Here is a 21,477-nt window from a genome sequence, read left to right as displayed (position 1 = left end):
GGATTGTGAGGGTATAAAAGGAATGGGGGGGGGAGTGGCCTGGAGCCTCTAAAGAAGTGGGGAAGGTGGGCAGGGAGTGTGAATATGCAAAGGTGATGCTCTCTGAGAACAGCTCCAGGTGAGTAGAGCTGGGCGGAGAATGTTTCCTGGGGGAGTTCAAGATTTCAAAATTAGTTTTTGTTCCAATTTGGAATAAAACCTGAAAAATTGAGGTTGGTTTTAAAGAGGGATTTGGAGGGGAAAAGGGATGGTGCTTTGTTCTTTCCAAGCAGTTAGCCCTACCTTATCATCTCCACTTTACACACAATTCTCTATAGAGAAGTATTTTAAAAGTTGGGAAGTTCAGACTCTAGTTGTGGAACTAGACAGTCACCCATTCCCATTATCACTGATGGCATGTCATTCATTAAACACCCAAGCAGAGGTGCTAGAACAATTTGTTTAGTGGGGCTGCTGAGAGCCATTGAACCAAACAGGATCAGTCCCATCATTAGCACTGTAACAGTTACTGAGCTGTTTATCAGTATCTGGCAAAGCACGCAATATCACATGACCTGCAAGCAAAACCTTATTGTATTGATTGACTCCGGTGTTCACATTATTAAATTGTAGCTGGTTAACAATGGAGATGAAAACTTTTAAGAAGCTGCCCTCTCACAAGCATATCTCTCGCTATTAAATATTAAGTTAAATATATAACAGTAAGGCCCAACAATCTGATTTCAGTAGCTAGATGTTCTTCTGAACCCAAGATGAATGTTAAAGTAGTGGGAACTTTGACCTAGGTGGTTTGATCGTCAATAACCCAATGGGTAGTGTGACAGTGTATCATATAACACTGGAATATATATTTATGTAACTAAGGAAGAAGAGTGGATCATGCCAAGGTTTCCTATTTTTACACTTCATGTGCTACCATGCTTAAGTGTTCCGTTAGAAAAGTGCCATGTTAGCTACTTGAAAATCCCAGGGACTGAGTTCACATCTTTTTAACTGAGCCATACTGGGGTAGTGTTGGCTGGTTTCTTAGCCCTCATTAAAAGAAGAATGCACCTCCCTCATTCTCCAAGGTTTGTGCTTTAAAAAATCGTATTATTATTACACTCAATTTATGGATGGGTAAACAAAGGCACAAGGTAGAGGTGCAATGTAGGCACAAGATGAAACTTGCCCAGAGTTACTCAGTAAATCAGTGACAGATATGGGAGGGAATCGAACATATCAAACGATGCCGACGCCTGCTCTTACCACTAGGAAATGCTGCCTCTCAGAAGGTATTTAGCCTCTAAAGTAGTGAACAATTCTGATCAGACTTTGGCCTTCTCCAGAGACTTCAGGACTTACCCAAGGAAGTTTTAAACATAACTCTTGGATAACCTACTGTACACAAATAGTTGCAGAAGTAGAAAGCTATGGATGGGATTCCATAGATGGCCTGACAGAGCATCAGAACAAAAACTCAGGCTCCCGGAAAGCTGGGGTTCATTTGGGGGAATTGATTTCATTTCATTTTTTTAGTTCTTCAGGATTATTCCACACACAAGGCTCTGGCTGTCCATACATTACTAAACAAATGTATGGCCTAGAAATCGCAGTGGAAGGTACAAACAGCAAGTAACCAACTCTTGGGAGCTCATGTTACAAAGGGCCATGTGGATGAGGATGCCATGATGTGCTGAGATTGGTATATCATTGGCTGTCAGAGATAGGACAGAGGAAAGATTCTTAAATGGTATTTCACTTCAGAGCTAGGCCAAGCATGTGTGACCAGTGACAGACCAGCACAAACACTGTGATCCTAAAGACCCGCCATTATTCATTCATTTTCTCTGTCTCAGGCTTATCTATCCCATCTCTCTAGTGTTAATGTCTGAGGTTGGCCAAATTACAATGAAAGGGCCAGATCCTCGCCTGGCATAAATTGGTACTGAAGTCAGTGGAGAGATGCCAGTTTACATCGGTTGAAAGTCTGGGCCAAATTTTAGTTTTATTATTGAATCAGATTCTAAGTAAGTAATATTGCTCTGTGCAAGGGAGTGATCAGGCCCTCATCACAGGTTGCTCTGTGTGGCATAGATCTATATTATGCACAGGATAGGGTGACCAGACAGCACATGTGAAAAATCGGGACAGGGGGTGGGGAGTAATAGGAGCCTATATAAGAAAAAGGCCCCAAAATCAGGACTGTCCCTATGAAATCAGGACATCTGGTTACCCTAGCACAGGATGCACTACCACTGCTGTCTGCTGGAGGTGCTGACACACCAGTAACACCAGCAACATTCTGATATTCGCACAAATCACTTCAGGTACGGCTTTTTGGTGGTGTAGCAGCATTGTATATACAAAGGGCAAAATTCTGCTCTTGTTCCAGAGCAATTGTGGGGATGTCGCTGGTGTTACCCTGGATTTACACCCATGAAGCAGAGAGGGAATTTGAATGCCCTCACGGGGTCATTCTAATTATACTACTGCTTAATACAACAAACTGTCCATTAAACTACACTGCCCAGAATCTTTACAGGAAGTTGGCTGTCTGTATTTGGCATGGAAAAATTAAGCGTGATGAATTGTGAACAGCAAACTTCAAGGTCTTTAGGTTAGGGAGCTCCCCAAGGCCAACTCCAATGTGTGTACAATATACCGACCATCTCCTTCAGTGAAGGAATCTTCTGGAGTTCCCCAGTGTGCTCAGCAGCCATCTGGTACTACTGTGCCTACAGCCCACTGTTACTTTAAAGCAGGGCCGCCCAGGGGGGGCAAGTGTGGCAATTTGCCCCAGGCCCCGGACCTCACAGGGGCCCCCACGAGAATATAGTATTCTCTAGTATTGCAACTTTTTTTATGGAAGGGGCCCCCGAAATTGCTTTGCCCCAGGCCCCCTGAATCCTCTGGGCGGCCCTGCTTTAAAGGGATTGCATAAACGTAGGGAGAGAAGTGCTGGAAGAAGGGTTTGATTTAAGTAATGTTCACACCTTCTGAAGAATCCCAATTAAGATACATCTCACCAGGGTAACAGTGTGTAGTGATACCAAAGAGGTGATCCATTATTCTAGCTGAGCGTTACTGAAATAAAATAAGTTAACCCGGCTCCATCTAAGCCTGTTACCTGGTCAGTATTGGTCTGTGTGTAGGGGTCAATAGTAATTTGTGTACATGTGTGAAAAGGTCAATAGTAGTTTATGTGTGTCCTTGGGGAATGGAATTAGTGGTGTGTGTTGGGTCTGTCATATTTTGTGTGTGAGAGAGAAAAGGGGTACAGTCGGTGGACACCAGTGATGTGCGCGCGCGTGTGTGTGTGTGTGTGTGTGTGTGTGTGTAGGGTCCATGATAGTGGAGGTGTGTGGGAAAGCAGACGGTGAAAGATGTGTGTAGTTATAGGGATTATTGGTATTGGGTGTGTGGGTCTAATGGTAGTGTGTGTTAGAGGTGTCAGTTCTTTGGGGGTACTGAGTGCTGTTTTGTGTATGCTGTGTGTGTGGATGGTCAGTAGCGTTATGTGGGGCTAGTGATCTCCGTGATTGTCTAGGGAGACATTAGCATTGTGTGTGTACATGGATGGGGGGATGATACTGTTTGAGGATGTGTTTTTCTTCAAACTCCTTGCTTGTCCATCTCAGATTAAGACTGTTTGAAACAATCCGTGTATTGATGTCATCAGAGGAGTATGAATGCTAATCCGATTCCTGATAGCCCTAGCGTGCAGGGGCCAGCGTGTCTGTCATGCGCTGTGGTGTTTTCATTCCACAATATGGTTCTGTCTGTGTTTTTATCGCACTTCAGCTCCAAGAAAACCCCCCTCTCGTCCCCCATCCGACCCCGTGGTGAAAAATAAAACAGAAACCTCAGTGACGCTTGCCTGGTCCCCTCCCAAAATGGAGCAACTCATTCTCATCGATGGCTACCTGGTGGAACGTAAGAAACTGACTGGCTTTACCTGGATGAGATGCCACCAGTCTCACATCCCCGTCCCAGAGTTCACAATGAGCGATCTGGCAGAAGAGGCAGACTACCAGTTCCGAGTGTCTGCAGTCAACAGCTATGGGCAGAGCTCTTACCTAGAGTTCCCAGGAACCCTGCACCTCGGTGAGCCACACAAAGGGATTCAGACCACTCAGTTGACTAACAATATGGCCGTGATCTTGCAAGTCCTTGCCGTGTGCATAGCAAAGCAATGCAAGGTGGCTGCGCTCCAGGACGCGTGCGAGCCAGGCTACGCATTGAGCTCCTGCAAGGTTAAGTGCTAGGCGCAGGGAGCTCTGCATTGAATCTCAAGCCCTTGCTGCCTAGAATGCAGAACTGTAGCTGAAGAGACATTATCTTAAAGGCACTCTTGAGCAGGTCAGTGAGCCAACTAGCTATGTGTTCCTGTCTTGGACCTCAGTCGCACTGCTCGATGGGGTTTATGTGATGATTGTGCAGTCACACTCTTGCAGACAGGATCCGGTTCCCTGGTGCTCCCTGCTCCACTCTGCCACTTTTTAACCTTACAAGTCTATGGAGAAATGTGGGGATTGGGTTTTATTTCTGGGCTGCTGGGTTCTCTGCTAGAGGGTTGCTGTTTGTCTGTGATCTATTGTATTGCGTATTTGTTCGAAGAGATGAGGTGGATCTGATAGGTACCTCTTGCTATTATTTTATGACTCTATGGGCTATGTAAGTAAAATATGCCCAGCATTCTACCTTGCAGGAACAAGCCCTAACTCTGTACCCTAACACCACTGAGCTCCTGCTGTGGAAGTCAAATCCTGCAGCTCTTCCACAGGCAAAATGCCCATTGCCTTCAATGGGTGCAAATGTTGCGGGATTTTGGTCTATTATCTTCAGTTTCCTTTTTCTCCCCCTAAGAGTTCTAAGCATAGTAGGCAACTCTTCACAGTGTCCTCTAGCTTCAGATTTATGTTTTGCTCTTCTCTGACAGAACCAGCATTGGCTGTGAAAACTCCCCTGACAGATGTTGAAGCTACTGCAGGAGGTGATGCTACCTTCATTGTTGACCTCACAACCGATTGTTCTGGCACCTGGTACCTTAAGGGCAAAGCCATACAGAGCAGTGAAATCTACATCATTCGGAGAACCAAAACCACCCACCTCCTCACCATAAAAAACGTCACCAAGAATGACGATGGAGCAGAGGTGAAATTTGTCGCCAAGAATGTTGAAACCAGTACCAAGATGAACGTAAAAGGTAGTTACTTTGATCTCATCCATTTCTTCCTTCAGTCAAGGGAGGCAGGGTGGTCTTGTGGCTAGAAAGGGGCTTGAGTGTTGAAGCTTCTAGGCTCTATTGCCAGCTCCTTTACTGATTTGATATGCGACCTTAGACAAGTAACCTAAGCTTTCAGAGCCAGATTCTGATACCTGAGTAGTACCTCACTGACTCTAGTGGCATGACTTGAGGAGTAAGGGAATATTCAGTGTTTCTAAAAGCATCAGAATGTGACCTTGAGTTGCCTAAGATTCCCTCTCTGTGAAATGAGAATAACAACATTTACCTGTTTCACAAGGCAAAACTTAATGAACATTGGTAAAGGGCTTGTTGACCCTTGGATGAGAAATCCCTGTGGAAGAATGTTTAAAGTATTAATGCTTAGAAGGGAGTGCACAGCTGATTGGGTGCCTCATACAATGCAAATATTGATGGTGAAATTCACTGCAGTACAGAAGTAACTTCCTAAACATTTCTTAATCCCCACTTAAGCCCTTCCATGGGGGCGTAAATGGGGTTTAAATGTTTGTACAGCCTTGCGAAGGGGCAGTTTCACCCCAAGGACATTTGACCTCTAATTTGTTGTGTGCGATTGTTCTGACAAATGACAAAAAAGAGATGTTGGAACTTTAACATTAGGTGCAGTGCAGAGGTCGGGAGAGTCTGGGTTTTCCTGGAGCAAAGGCAGAGTTACACATAATGGCTTGTTAAGTTAAAACCTGAATCCATTCATTGAGCCACTCTAGCAGAATGGTGGCTTAGCAAGGAGAATATATGACATGTGGTGGGACCCTTGGTTTGAGGATTGTGTTCCTGCCTTTATGGCTAACGAAGCTTGGCAGGTTCTGATTTTAGCTCTGCTGCAGAATATACTATGCTTGCCAGATGCTAAGATGGGGTGGCAGGCAGTAAGTGAGGTGACTTCATTTCTGGCACTTGCACTTTAGAGAGAAAGATGGACCTGGGGGAACAGAGGCCAAAAAGTGGGAAAATATTCACCTGGGGGGAAAATGATACTCTTATTTACACATTCTGACTTTTATTGAACTCTGCTGGATTTCTTCTCTTGTCTTGGGTGCGAACAGGGTTGAACCAACCATGAGTTTCTTCTGTGACTGGTTTAATATCCCAGCCTACAGGGAGAGGCACTGGCTGCTTTAGTGTCTAAAGGGAATTCAAGTTGCCTGTGGAAGACTTCGATTGAGGAGAAAGGTTTAAAACCACGGCTTCAGTGCTCAGAGATACGTGTGTAATTGATTATGAGATTTTGGAGATAGCATCATATATGGTGCTCTACAAGGCATAAAAGTCAATGGGACAGATTCTTATCTCATTGACACCAGTGTAAATCCAGACCAAGTCCACTGAAGTAAGTGGAGTTGCTCCATATTTACACTGGAGTGAGATCAAGATCTGGACCCAGGTTCCTTCTGAGGGGAGCTTGCAACCTAATGCAGACATATATCATATGTAAGACAGTATAATATAATAATTCTTTCTTTCTTTCTTTCTTTCTTTCTTTCTTTCTTTCTTTCTTTCTTTCTTTCTTTCTTTCTTTCTTTCTTTCTTTCTTTCTTTCTTTCTTTCTCCCAGCTGCTGCAGTAAGAATCACCAACAAGAGTGGAGATATAGAGAAGGTCTCTGCTCGGCTGCGTGAGGAGGCACAGCTTTGGGCGGAGCTTTCAGACGCGGCTGCTGCTGTGAAGTGGATGAAGAATGGGAAGGAAATCCAGGCCAGTCCAAAATACGAATTGAAAACAGCAGAGAAGAAACGCATCCTGAAAATTCACAACATCACAGCAGAGGATGCTGGCATTTATGAATGTGTCTGTGAAGGGGATGACATAGTCTATCAGCTCTCAGTGAAAGGTGCATGACATTGCTGGGCTGTTTCTGGTGAATGGCCTGCCCCCAGCCAGTGTGGTCTTTATGTGACAGAAAGGGAGCTCACGGAAGTTAGTGACACCCACAGCTCCAGTAGGAAGCGGAAGTACCTCCCTAGAGAGCGGTGGTGTGTGTGAGGTGAGGAGTATTTGGAAGCTGACACCAGACCCTGAGCTCTGTCAGTAGTAGAGGCTCTGCCATATCATCCATCCTGCTTCGTGTCCCGGAAAGCAGATGAGAATGTCAACTGGAGCTTGGTGTTGTTGAGTGAGCCTGGGCTGTAGGAAAGGGAAAGATGGTCTTGTGGTTAAGAAACCAGCTAGCTGATCAGGAGACTCATAGACTCATAGACTTTAAGGTCAGAAGGGACCAATATGGTCATCTAGTCTGACCTCCCGCATGATGCAGGCCACAAAAGCTGACCCACCCACAACAGAATCTTCCAGCCTGCGACCCCTGCCCTATGCTGCGGAGGAAGGCGAAAAACCTCCAGGGCCTCTGCCAATCTACCCTGGAGGAAAATTCCTTCCCGACCCCAAATATGGCGATCAGCAGAACCCCGAGCATACAGGCAAGATTCTACAGCCGGACCCTCATTTTACCCGCGATGGCACGTTAATGCCTAATTGACTAAAATCACGTTATCCCTTCAAACCATTCCCTCCATAAACTTATCAAGCCTAATCTTGAAGCCAGAAAGGTCTTTCGCCCCCACCGTTTCCCTCGGAAGGCTGTTCCAAAATTTCACCCCTCTGACGGTTAGAAACCTTCTTCTAATTTCAAGCCTAAACTTCCCCACGGCCAGTTTATATCCATTCGTTCTCGTGTCCACATTACTACTGAGCTGAAATAATTCCTCTCCCTCCTTGGTATTAATCCCTTTGATATATTTAAAGGCATAGGTTCTATTCTCGCCAGGGACACAGATTCACTGTGTGACTTTGGTCAAGTCACTTAGGGTATGTCTACACTGCCATAAATCACCCACAGCTGGCCTGTGTCAGCTGACTTGGGCTCACAGGGCTTGGAGTGTAGATGCTCGGACTGGAACCCGGGCTCTGAAAACCGGTGATGGGGGAGGGTCCCAGAGGCTGGGCTCCAGATTGAGCTTGAATGTCTACACTGCAATTTTATAGCCCCGCAAGCCCGAGTCAGTTGACATGGGCCAGCCATGAGTGTTTTTACTGATCCAACTTTAGTTAAAGTGAATGGAGTAAGGCCCTCTGGGAATCAGTGTTTGCTCTCGTGGGAATCAGTGTTTGCTCTCAGTACATGGAGGATAAGAAGAGGTGTGGGGAGCTGTAAGGCTTGATCCTTTAGTGTTTGTAAAGCACTCATATGCAAGGCACAATAGAAAGGCAAAGTCTCATAATTGTTTTTTATTTGGTGTTTGCCAAGCTTTGTACAGATAAGGAAAGTTCAGCTTGTCTTTACATGGTGTCACACAGCTCGTATTGTACCTCAGCTCATGGTAATCCCCTTCTGTGCACCTTCCTATGGTTTGCTTCCTGTTCATTTAACAGGTATGTTGGCTACATGTCTGCTTTAACATTCAGCCCCTACCATGTAGCCTTTGACCCTCTGCATAAAATTAGTGGCAGGGGCGGCTCCAGGCACCAGCTCAGCAAGTGTGTGCCTGGGGCGGCAAGCCGCGGGGGGTGGCCTGCCAGTTGCCATGAGGGGGGCAGTCAGATGGCCTTCGGCAGCGTGCCTGCGGGAGGTCCACCGGTCCCGCGGTTTCGGCGGCAATTCGGCGGCGGGTACGCTGAAGCCACGGGACCGGCAGATCACCCGCAGAAACGCCACCGAAGCCGCGTGACCGCGGACCGTCCGCAGGCACGCCGCCGAAGGCCGCCTGACTGCCATGCTTGGGGCGGCAAAAAACATAGAGCCGCCCCTGATTAGTGGATATAGGCTTAGTGCTTACAAACCTTCAGCCTCCTCAGGGAAACTTAACGCTCAGTCAACCTGTCAATGGGAGTGTTTCCATTGACTTCTATGGGAGCTGGAGCTGGCTTGAAAGGGCCCTGATTACACTGGCTGGATTTTCATCCAGTTGTCTAATAAGGTGGGCAGTATAAAACCTGGTACAGAGCTTCTACTTTCTACTCAGCACTGGTGAGGCCTCAGCTGGAGTACTGTACTGTGTTCCCATTTAGTTTAAGGAAGATGTGAACAAATGGGAAGGAGGCCAGAGGAAAGCAACTATAGTGAGAAGTTTGGAAAGCCTGGCCTACAAGGAAAGGTTGAAAGAACTGGGTATGTTTCGCTTAGAGAAGAGAAGGCTGAGGGGGATCATGACAACGGTGTTCAAATACGTGAAAGGTTGTTGTAAAGCAGACGATGTTCAATTGTTCTCCATGTCCCTCAAGGGTAGGACAAGAAGTAATTGTCTTCGTTTGCAGCAAGGGAGGTTCAGTTTAGATATAAGGAAAAACTATCTAACGACGATGATAGGTCAGCACTGGAACAGGTTACCAAGCGAGGCTGTGGAATCCTCGTCACTGGAAATTTTTCGGAACAGGTTAGACAAACACCTGGCAGGGATGGTGTAGGTTTACTCGATCCTGCCACAGTGCAGGGGGCTGGACTAGATGACCTCTTGAGGTTCCTTCCAGCCCTACACTTCTATGATTCTATATTGTAGCCTGTTGTCAGACCAAAAACAGGAGTTATATTACTCAAAGGTCACGTGGCAGGGTTAGGGCATTTGGCATCTGATCCTCATCCTGCAGACCTTATCTGGCCAAAACTCCTGTTGACTCCAGTGAGGGTTTTGCCTAAGAAAGGACAGCAAGATTGTGCCTTCAATGCATTTGCCTCAGACGTGGCCTTCCTCCTTTTCTCTGAGAATGGTTGTATGAGGAGCTGACTGGAGGAGCAGGAGAAGGATAAGTTAGTTGTGTGTGGGGGGGGAGGTCAGAGGGTTAAGAGAGGGGGAAGAATCTTGACTGTTTTGATGGTGTATGTGGAGCAGTTTACACAGCTATTATTGGTAGCGCAATCCTTTTTCTTTCATCATCCCATACTGAGGTCCAAATTCTGCTCTCAGGTTTTCACGCCAGGCTCTGATTTCAGTGAATATAAGACTGTACATATCCCATAGGACGATTTGGTCTCTGACCCTGAGAATATGCAGAGCAGTGATCCGGGCAGGGTCCTATATTAAGCACAGTAACACAAATAGAGACCTAGCCAGCTTTCTCCCAACCTATGAGTGGCTCCTCCTAACTGTGTGTATCTATGACACCCCCTCCCCTTTGTCAGCATTTTCTGGCCTGTGACCTCCTTCAGGCTGTGATTCTCTGCCCTTCCACCAACCCACCCACCTCTACCTGCTTGTGAGTCTGCCGTCTCTGTTAACTCTCATATGCCCATGGGAGGAAGCAACATACATAACTGATACGTGAATGCTCACTTGCTAGATTCTTCAGAGAGCAAACAAAACAGGCATGAACACACGTGAAAATAATTCATTCAAAAATGCAGCTATTTGTGGAGAGCTTTTTGCTGGCTACACCTGGCTGCAGAATGATTTAATTCTCATTCTCTCTCTGTCCCTGCCTCTCTCTCAGTATATATTTTTTTCACTCCGTCAGATCAGCCCACAGCTTTATATTGGATTAGCTGGAAGATATTCACAAATGTTTTCACCTAAATGTAGCTCTCAAACGAGGGATCTGTGTTAATGTTTTTTTGATGCTGCGTTGAGGGAGTTACATTTGAAACTCCCACTGTACTCACGCTTTGGCTGCAAATGTATCCTCTTTGGCATCTTTTTGGTTGCTGTAGTTATTCTTTTTTTTATCCAGAGCAGTCTTTACACCAGAAGCTAGTGACTGAATGGAGTCCTAGAAAAACTAGAACAGCTAACATACCCCCACACCTTTCTCAGCCATTCTCCCATTTGTCTGTTTACTCACTTGTTGTGTGTCATCTAAATCCTAGATTGTGAGAGCTTTGGGGTAGGGACTGTCTTTGTTTTATTTGTTTGTGCAATTCCTTAGCATGATTGGCCCTGATCCCTGTTAGGGGTTCAAATGCTACTGCAGTACAAATTGTCATGAATCAAATTTTCATCATTGTTTAATCAAGTTTTTTAAGATTGTTTTTATCGGGAATCCCTCCTTACTACTGGGCTGCCCAGATCTCAAAGCATCAACTCTGCTCCTGAGCTAAAGGAGAATTCCCATTAGTTATAACTGACAGCAGCGCTAATGTTCCCTTCCAAGCATGGGGAGAGACTGGAAGTTGTATTCTCAGCTTCTTGGCTCCCAGACTGTGACTGAAAGGGTCTGTAGCTATTTTCAGTAGACATGATTAGTAACCTGGATAGTAGAGGTTGGGCTTCTGCCCAGTGGTGGTGTGAAGGAAATTCTGCACATTCATCCCTGTAAGAAAGAACAAAGATTTTTTTTAAAAAAAAAGTTGGCAGTATCGTAAAAAGAGGGATGAATTTATTTACAGTGTATCAAGCACTTCAGTGCCCAGCAATTCGATGTTGGTTTCCCTGCACATAAGAGCACAAAAACCATATAAAAGTTGTTCAGATTTTTTTTCTTTAAATTAAGGGTAAAAACATATCTATGTATACTTCTGTCAGAGTAGCTTTGATCATACTGGACCAACAAGCAGATTTAAACTTTTGCTGTACTTTTTTTAAATGACATGACTGAATTTTAGGACATTAATTCCTTTACTTGGAATAAATGGTATTATGTCATTAGGCACATATTTTGAGTTAATAATTATTGCTACTGTTGTGTATTTGGATCTACACGTTGAATGGGGTGAGGTTATACTGGTGAATTGATTATTCCACTACAAATTGGTATAACACTGGGTTATTTTAAGTCTTTTGTGTTCTAGTTAGTTTCCTGTAAGGGATGTCTTTTCATTTTTAGAGGGTGTTGGTAATTCTGTAGATTTATAGTACAGTACAACTCAAATTATCCAGATTACATTTAAATATCTTGTAAGGTACAATTATTTGCTATCTAGATAAATACAGTGATTTAATAAGCCTCAATGTTTCCCCTAATATTTGTTCATTCTCTCTTCCTCTCTTTCTTCCATTCTTTCCTTCCTGCCTCATTAAGATTATTTTGCAAGTTAGCATCTTGGATGATAACTGAAAATCACCCACTGTTGAAACATGAAATTCTTATTCATAGACCCAAATGTAGAGTACATTCTAAGGCAGCCTTTACTCACATGAACTGTCCTCATTCACCTGAGTAGTCCCATTGACTTAACGGAACTGCTTGCACAAATAAAGCATATGACAAAGGCTTCCCGGATCAGGTCCTAAAATAACAACTTGAGGTAATTAGCCAAAACAGGAATCCAGGAGCAACCTACTAGATCCTAAGTGCGGGGTGGGGGGGTGATGGCCAGGGTGACCTCTCAAGGTCCCTTCCAGCCCTACTTTTCTATGATTCTGTGATTCCTAATTAAAGCGTCTGTAGCTGGCTTCATGGATAGATGAACTGACAATATGGACACAGTTCCTTACTAGTGCCATTTGCCATTTTGTTTCAGCGCTCGTGCACTTCACGAACAAAGAGAAAGCCGGTGGTGTTCTCATCGCCACCTCTGGAAAACAGGCCGAGTTTGTTTCTGAGACCTCTGAAGCCAATGTCATGGTGCAGTGGTACAAAGACGGCAAAGAAATCAAACGCACAAAGAAATTCACCCTGGAGGATAACGGGAAGCTGCACAAGCTCATCGCCTCAGCTGTAACAAAAGAAGATGAGGGAACGTACATGTGCAAAGTTGGAGAGGACACTCTAGTTTTCAATTTAAAGGTCTCAGGTGAGTTCATGAGGCAAGTGTGAGCAGGGCTTATGTTGGGTACAGGAACATTATCACTTAGATTGTAAGCGCTTTGAGACAAAGGCTGCCATCTCTATGTGTGTACAGCACCTAGCACAGTGAGGCCCTGATCTCTAGGCACGTCTGCAATACACGTAAACAACAGTAATAGTAATATTCAGGTCACTAATGGAATGACTAGAGATGGGCCCAAGCCAAAACCTCAGATCGAAACACCCCAAACTTTGGACAGGTTTGCATCTGGATCTGGGTCTGAATCCTGTAGTTCGGTCCCATCTAGAGCACATTGCCTCAACAATTGATACTCCCTTTGAGCTCCCTCCTGCGAGAGGGGGTTTGAGAGTCTTGGGCTACCTTCTGAGAAAGCCTTGGTGCCCAGTTAAACTCGAGTTCTGCGCTCCTGTGGAACGTTTGTGGTCTCTGAGTGCGAGTCATTCCCTTAGGTAGCTTGACCTATCCCAGAAGTAGAGTGCATACCCCTCAGGCCAAATGAGGGGGAGTCCTAGAACTGATTTATTCCAGAGCTGGACAGGGGATGGATCACTTGATGATGACCTGTTCTATTCATTCCCTCTGGGGCACCTGGCATTGGCCACTGTTGGAAGACAACAAGGAGTCTGGTGGCATCATGGCTACCCCCTGATGTTGGAATACAGGATACTGGGCTAGATGGATCTTTGGTCTGACCCGTATGGCCATTCTTATGTTTAGAGCTAATGGTATTGAGGAGACATCATAAAAAATGCTCTGTGAAATCCAGCCAACTCCGCACACAGGGATTGGTGGGAAGTTTTTCTGGATTTGTTTCACTGGATTTTGCTTTGAGCTTCATCCTCAAATGATTCCCAAATCTCAAAACTTGAAACTACCAAATTTCATTTGGTCATGGTCAAAACTACTGAATTTCACATTGTTTCCACCAGAAGCTGTAGCCTGGCTCAGGCAAACTGGACCCATGTTTACCAAAAGATTTGGAAACCTCAGTGAACTTTCTGGCAAATGGGCTGAATTTCAAGCTGCTAAGAAAACCCTAAACCAGACAGGTTTCACGTTTTATAATAAAAAATGTCCAGAGTGCTAATCAGAAGCACTGCTAGGCAAGAGGCCAGAACTAAGACCGGGACATAAGCTACCTTTGTGGTAGTGAATGTTCCCCAGAAACCTCTAATGCAGGACTCCAATGAAGCTATTATTCCACAGTCAAATAATTTTTGTAAAAATAGATTTCGCCTAATGATAGATAAGTTTTAACAGAAATGTTTGTTCATTGGTGCCGTAGAAATGGGTAGCATGGGTGTATCATCTTAGCTGTCCTTGGGATACTTGGCGACCTAAAGCAACAGGTGCTGCAGAATAATATGTAATGTTAAACTAAGGTTACTTATCACTGACAGCCATCAACTTACTCTGCAGCAGGCTAGCTTGATTGAGTGCCTGGTATGAAATACATATTACGCTCACTGTTGCTTGTTAGCATGAGCAATGGGATGTGTCATACATGTTTGTTCCTAGATTAATCTACAAAGTGCTGATCTCCATGCAGCTCAGTGCCACTTATGTCATCTTCACTTTAATGTTAACCCTTTGCAAATGCATTCTGGGGAAAAAACCCCAAACTACAGCCCTCATTGTAGTAACCCCCAACCTGGATCATTAGCAGGGTTTGAACCATAACCTTCAGTGCCAACGTACAGGCCTCTACTATTTGAGATAAAGGAAAATGCCATTAAATGCACGCAGCAGTAGGCTTTTATTATTTGCATGGACTGGCTTCTTCTTTTCTCAAGACTAAACATGTCCAATTTTTAATCTCTCCTTACAGGTCAGGTTTTCTAAACCTTTTATCATGTCTATTGCTCTATTCTGAACTCTCTCCAGTTTGTCCATATCTTTCCTAAAGTCTGGTGCACAGAATTGGACACAATACTCCAGCTGTGTCCTCACCAGTACCAAGTAGAAGGTCCCTTCCAGTTACCCCCCATGTCTTACATATGACTCTCCTATCAACTTCTACCCTTAGCTACACTCATATGCAACTCCCTTAGTGACAACCATGTTGTCTTTACACTCTGTAACCATACTCATCCTTCCTGCGTTAGGCTGAAATACATAGCACCAGCTTCTGCACATGGTTAGTGTATCCACAGCTCCCATGGAAGTCGGGGGATCCATTTTTAGTAACTCCCTGGAGGGGTCATCAGAAGGGTTTGAACTTGGGACCTTTAGCACAGACCTCTACCACTTGAGCTAAAGGAGAAATTCCAGTAGCGGGTAGCTGTAGTTGGCTGTTATCATCTGTGAACTGGCTACTGGAGGGGAATGAAACACAAGCAAATTTACACATGTAAATTCTTCCATAGATGGAACCCCAGGCCCTGGAGGTCACTAACATTGAAATCATGCCAGGGTGTAACTGGATTGTTCTTATGTTGCTCTAGGTTAATGGAGGGGCACAAACTACTTTTCCTTCTTCTTTTTAGATGAAGTTGTTAAGTTTGTCCACAAGCCTAAAGCAACGCCAGAAATTTCAGTCAGTCCTTCTGAGGGTCTAGAGCTGGCGTGTGAGGTCTCGGTGGCGAGTGGAGCTGTTGTGTGGAAGAAGGATCAAACTGAGGTTAAGCAGGACCAGAGAACGACAGTCACCTCCCAGGGAACAGACCGAAAGCTCATCATCAAGAATGTGACACAGCATGACCAAGGGAGCTACACCTGTGAATCAAAGGATGACAAAGTAACATTCCAAGTCAAAGTCAAAGGTGAGCGGATGCATGAAATCTCAGGAGCAATAAAATACTTAATCCTGGATAGCATCCTGCATCTAAGGTGCATCCCCAAACCCTTTTCGGGGTAAATAACTCTGCCACAGCACTTGATTTTCAGTGAAGCCTGAAACCTGCCTCTACTTTTGCATGTGCAATTGGATGTCCACAAATAATTGCACGTGCAACATGTTGTGGCTGCAGAGGGTAGCTCTTGGATATCTAGCGACCTGCCTGCACCATTGCACCTGTAAAATTAGATGCCATTGCACCTGCAGCATCAGGTCCACAGAATTAAAACACAAAATAATAGCAGAGTCAGGAGTGGGTGAGAGAAACTAAGGCTTGGTCTACACTTACCCCCCAAGTCGAAGTAAGGTACGCAAATTCAGCTACGTGAATAACGTAGCTGAAGTCGACATACCTTACTTCGAACTTACCGCGGTTCAGACACGGTCCACACGCGGCAGGCAGGCTCCCCGTCGACTCCGCGGTACTCCTCTCGTTGAGCTGGAGTACCGCAGTCGACGGCGAGCACTTCCTGGTTCGATTTATCGCGTCCAGACCAGACGCGATAAATCGAACCCGGAACTTCGATCCCCAGCCGCCGAACTAGCGCGGCAGTGTAGACCAGCCCTTAGAGATGTAGCTAAAAGTAAAGAGGGATGTTTGAAGTGACACAGAAAAGCTCTTCCAAATAGGAGCTGGTTTTTGCAGCGTTCTGCAATGTTCTGGTTGTTCTTTCAAAAGTTTACAACTGAACATTGACTTAATACAGCTTTGAAACTTTATTGTGCAGAGAAAAATGCTGCTTTTAACCATCTCAATTTAAATGAAGCAAGCACAGAAAGAGTTTCTTTACCTTGTCAAATCTTTTTTTTAAACTTTTGCTTTATTCTTAGTAGCTTACATTTAGCACAGTACTGTACTGTTTGATTTTTGTTGTTTTTGTTTCTGCTGCTGCCTGATTGTGTGCTTCCAGTTCCAAATGAGGTGTGTGGTTGGCCGGTCAGTTCGTAACTCTGGTGTTCGTAACTCTGAGGTTCTACCATTTGTGGTTATTGTGGGCCACGTCTTGCTTTGCTGTCCTTTGAAATCCTCCATTGCTACCAAATAGTCTCTTGCTCACTGCCCCAGTTTTGATAAACTAGGAGGCAGGAGGGCACCTGCTGCAAAGCTATCCACAAGCTAATCAGGACTAAGACAGGGCAGTGTTTGGATGGGAAGCTACCAAGGAACATGTAGGTGCGGGAAGAAGTCAGTGGAATTACTCTAGATCAGGAATGGGCAAACTTTTTGGCCTGAGGGCCACATCTGGGTATGGAAATTGTATGGCGGGCCATGAATGCTCACAAAATTGGGTGTTGGGGTGTGGGAGGCGGTGAGGGCTCCGTCTGGGGCTGCAGGCTCTGGGGTGGGGCCAGATATGAGGCGTTCAAGGTGTGTGAGGGGGCTCTTGGCTGGGGCAGGGAGTTGGGGTGCAGGGGTGGAGGGTCAGGTCTCCAGCTGGGGGTGCAGGCTCTGGGTGGGGCTGGGGATGAGGGGTTGGGGGTGAAGGAGGGTGCTCCGGGCTGGGACCAAGGGGTTTGGAGGGGGATCAGGGCTGGGACAGGGTGTTGGGGCATGGGAGGGTGTCAGGGGTGCAGGCTCCGGGCGGCGCTTACCTCAAGCAGCTCCCGGAAGCAGCGGCATGTCCCCCCTCTGCCTCCTACACAGAGGCACGGCCAGGCGGCTCTGCGTGCTGCTCTGTCCGCAGGCGCCACCCCTGCAGCTCTCATTGGCCATGGTTCCCGGCCAAGGGAAGCTGCGGGGGTGGGGGCAGCGTGTGGAGCCCCTTGACTGCCCCTACGTATAGGAGCCAGAGGGAGGACATGCCACTGCTTCTGGGAGCCGTGCAGAGCGGGGCAAGCCCCCAACCCCGCTCCCCGGCTGGAGCGCCGGAGCAGGGTAAGCCCCGGACCCCGCTCTCCATCGGGAGCTTGAGGACCACATTAAAACATCTGGATGGCTGGATGCAGCCCCCGGGCCATAGTTTGCCCACCCCTGCTCTAGATTTATACCAGGGTGACTGACAGCAAAGCTTAGCTCTTAATGTTTGTGAAACTGTGAGATCCTTGGACTAAAGTTCAGTGTGGTGGTGATCAGTCAGGGTCATCACGTGATCGCTCTTTATGGACGTTTGGTGCACCAGCCTACAGCAGCTTTAGAGGATAGTGTTTTCTGTTGGGAAAGAAGGATGGTCTTGGGGTAAAGGCATTGGGTTGGGAATCAGTAGATCTTGGTTCCGTTCCTAGCTCTGCAAGAGATTTCTCATGTGACTTTGAGATATTCCTCTCTCGATGTCTCAGTTCCCCATCTGTAAAATGGGAACAAAGATAGGGAAGCATCTCAGAGGGCTGTTGTGAGGATATAGTCATTAACGTTCCTGAGGTGCTAAAATATTACAGTGATATGGGGAGTGTTTCCTAAGCCCCATGATAGGAGATTGCAAAAGGACATACGTGACTGTACTTCCATCTTGCAGAGACGGAAGAGGTGTTTGCAAACAAGGAGAAGGTGCAGAAGGAGGTGAAGGCCATTCTGACAGACAGCGCCACCCTCAGCTGTGAGGTGACTCAGGCCAAGACTGAAGTGAGGTGGTACAAGGACAGGAAACTGATCACCTCCAGCAAGAAATTCAAGGTGGAGTCTGAGGGCAAATCCCGGCATCTGGTCGTGGAGCAGGTGGAGAAGAAAGATGCTGGAGAGTACACCTGTGAGGCCGCAGGCCAGAAACTGATCTTCAAAGTTATCATCACAGGTGAGTGAGATGCTCTGATTTATATTTCGTTGACTTCTCTTTCTGGGTCTTTTCTCATGTTCTCTGCTGACATGATAAAATGGATTATTTCATGTTCTTCTGTTCTTGCTTTGAACTGTACTGCCATGAGGCTGAGGAGGGTTGGACCAGACTTGGGGCTAGTCTGGAGACACAAGGTCTCTGCAGGTCTCCTGAGGTTCAGATTCTGGGGCTGGAACATGTATAAAATGTCATCAGGCAAAAGCAGCTTTAGCATGTCCAATGCAATCACGTCTACCCTGTCCTCCCCACTGCTGCTCAGCCTGAAAATCACTAGCTCTCCTCTTTCGTTCTCTCTTCCTTCCTCCTCATAATAGCCTCCCTCTCACAGAATCATAGAATATTAGGGTTGGAAGAGAACTCAGGAGGTCATCTAGTCCAACCCCCTGCTCAAAGCAGGACCAATCCCCAACTAAATCATCCAAAGACACAGACACACACAGGGGCGGCCCGTCCATGTAGACGAACTAGGTGGTCGCCTAGGGTGCCAAGTTAAATGGGGTGCCAAATTCGAGGAAAAAAATCAAATGAAAAAAAAATGAAAAAGATGAAAAATACAAATAAAGTAACAACGATGTCATTATTTCAATTCCCATGCGCATACGGAGGGAATATGAATTATAATTCATTTCTTTACATTTCTGAGAATTTATTAATATGTCAAATCTTTTACTTACTGCAAAAAATTTTTTTAGCAAAAAAAATTTTCAATTTGCAACGTAGGGTCAAGATGACCCACTCCTCAGTTTTGATAAGCAATAACTCAGCCACAATGAAACACATCCACCAGCGGCAAGAGCTGCAATGCTAGCGACACCTAACTCGAATATACATCATAGCCGGAAATTCATGTAGAGCGGAGATATCGCGAGTTGATACATGTCAAAGGGTCGTTTTAACACACGTCGCAGGTAGATGGTTAAGAATCGAGCGAATACTGTGGAAAATTGTGTTTCTTGGTGCCAAAGAATAAAGAATAACGTATTTCAGCATTATAAATCCAAAATGTGAGTATCGTTAAGCGTTATTAAACCTTAGCGTTATTATCGGGCTGTATAATTATGAACTTTTCTTTGTTATAACTGGTTCACATCTACTAAATAAGGTCCATAAAAGAAAAGTAACAGCGTTAACACTTAATAGACTACGAAAGTGATGATGTCGCACTCCAAGCGGGTAACCGTGAGAAAGGGAATTACTTTCCAAACAACCAGTGTCGGATTATAACATCGAAAAAGGTCATTTTGTTTCCGTGTAAACGCTGTAACTAACTGTTTTAATAGGTAAGTGAGTGTATGTTACTAATCATTGAACCTTTAAGCAGTGAAAAGACGTGTTGGGATGGCTGCAATGTGGTTTAAATCGCCAACCATGTGGTGGGTGTGTCAGCCATCCTTAATGCTATAATGCTTGCAGTCGGGAGCACAGTACATAATAATAATCAAATGCCCCATGGCAGAAAGAGGAAAAAGAAAACCCTCAGGAGCTGAGTATCGTAAACGAAAGGCTGAGAAGGAAAAGGACCTAGCAAAACAGCAGGGATCCTTCCTGAAATATCTTCTCTTTAATCCAAATAAAGATGGAAGCAGTTCACAGCATCCAGATGAAGGAATTTTACTTGGAGAGGAGGTTAGCTCACTTCTAGATAGAAGCAGTTTGGAACATCAAGATGAAGGTATATTACTTCAAGATGAGGGTAGCTCACATCCACAGAAAAGCAGTTTGGAAACTCAAGATGATGGAAACTTACTTCTAGATGAAGGCAGCTCACAGCATCAGACTGATATGGAAGTGGAGAAAATGTATTCACCTTCAGAGACACATGCAGAAATTGAAGTAAATGAAGTAGAAGGAAGAAAGGATGAGGAAGTTACAAACAAGTTACAGTATGAGGACCCAGCTTCATGGCCCAGATGTGATCACAGTGTGTGGCAAATTCTCGTGGAACATGGACCTGAACAAGTTCATGAATTTCCCTTCCCTAAGGATGGAAATAAAAGAAAATTCTCTGCTCAGCATTACAAGAGGAAACTCATTAAAGGGGAAGAAATTCATTGAAACTGGTTACAATATTCAGTGTCGAAGGACTCTGTGTTTTGCTTTTGCTGCAAGTTGTTTAGAAATCAAGCAATTGGTACATCACTTACTGAAACTGGTTCGAAGGACTGGAAAAACATATTTTCAATTCTCTCTTCACATGAAAGAAGTACAGAACATTTGGAATGTTTTCAAAATTGGAAAGAACTTGAATTACGATTGAAAAAAGAAAAAACTATCAATGAAGAAAATTTACGTGTGATGAAGGAAAAAGAAGAATATTGGCAACAAATATTAGAGCATCTGATTGCTTTAGTGAGAGTTCTCAGTGGGCAAAATTTAGCATTCCGAAACCGCGGTAGAAATGAAAAATTATACACTCCAGGTAATGGATACTTTTTAAAATTTGTTGAATACCTAGCTGTGTTTGATCCAGTCACGAAGGAGCATCTACATAAAATAACAGATCATGAAACACAGGTTCATTACTTAGGAAAAAATATGCAGAATGAACTGATTCAAATCCTAGCAAATGCCATTAAAAAGAAAATTATAAAAGCTGCCCACTCTGCAAAATACTTTTCAATAATACTGGACTGTACACCAGATGTGAGTCATGTTGAACAAATGACGACGATCATTCGTTTTGTGGATGTGGAAAAGTCTGCAGATGAAGGTAATGTTGAAGTGCTCATAAAGGAACATTTTTTGGGTTTCGTACCACTGAAGGAGATGACTGGAGCATTTATGACTGAAACTATTCTACAAGAGCTTGAAACAATGTAATTATCTGTTGAAGACTTATGTGGCCAAGGCTATGATAATGAGAGTAATATGAAGGGTAAAGACAATGGTGTGCAAAGGAGAATGATGGAAATCAATCCTAGGGCCTTTTTCGTTCCTTGCAGTGCGCA

The 21,477-nt window shown here is 45.0% G+C and overlaps 1 protein-coding gene across 1 annotated transcript in view; it reads left to right on the top strand.

The window, feature by feature from the left end:
- OBSCN (obscurin, cytoskeletal calmodulin and titin-interacting RhoGEF) overlaps positions 1-21,477 on the top strand; it is a 277,319-nt gene that overhangs the window by 9,128 nt on the left and 246,714 nt on the right. The window contains exons 2-7 of the mRNA XM_065399153.1: positions 3,784-4,086; positions 4,922-5,188; positions 6,803-7,078; positions 12,635-12,907; positions 15,409-15,684; positions 18,212-18,487. Coding sequence (XP_065255225.1) covers positions 3,784-4,086; positions 4,922-5,188; positions 6,803-7,078; positions 12,635-12,907; positions 15,409-15,684; positions 18,212-18,487 — 1,671 coding nt within the window. The remainder of the gene's footprint in view (positions 1-3,783; positions 4,087-4,921; positions 5,189-6,802; positions 7,079-12,634; positions 12,908-15,408; positions 15,685-18,211; positions 18,488-21,477) is intronic.

Source organism: Emys orbicularis, chromosome 2 (genome assembly GCF_028017835.1).
Source record: "Emys orbicularis isolate rEmyOrb1 chromosome 2, rEmyOrb1.hap1, whole genome shotgun sequence".
Taxonomy (NCBI): Eukaryota; Metazoa; Chordata; order Testudines; family Emydidae; genus Emys; species Emys orbicularis.
The sequence above is the reverse complement of the archived record's forward strand: the minus strand, read 5'-3'. Positions and strand labels throughout refer to the sequence as shown.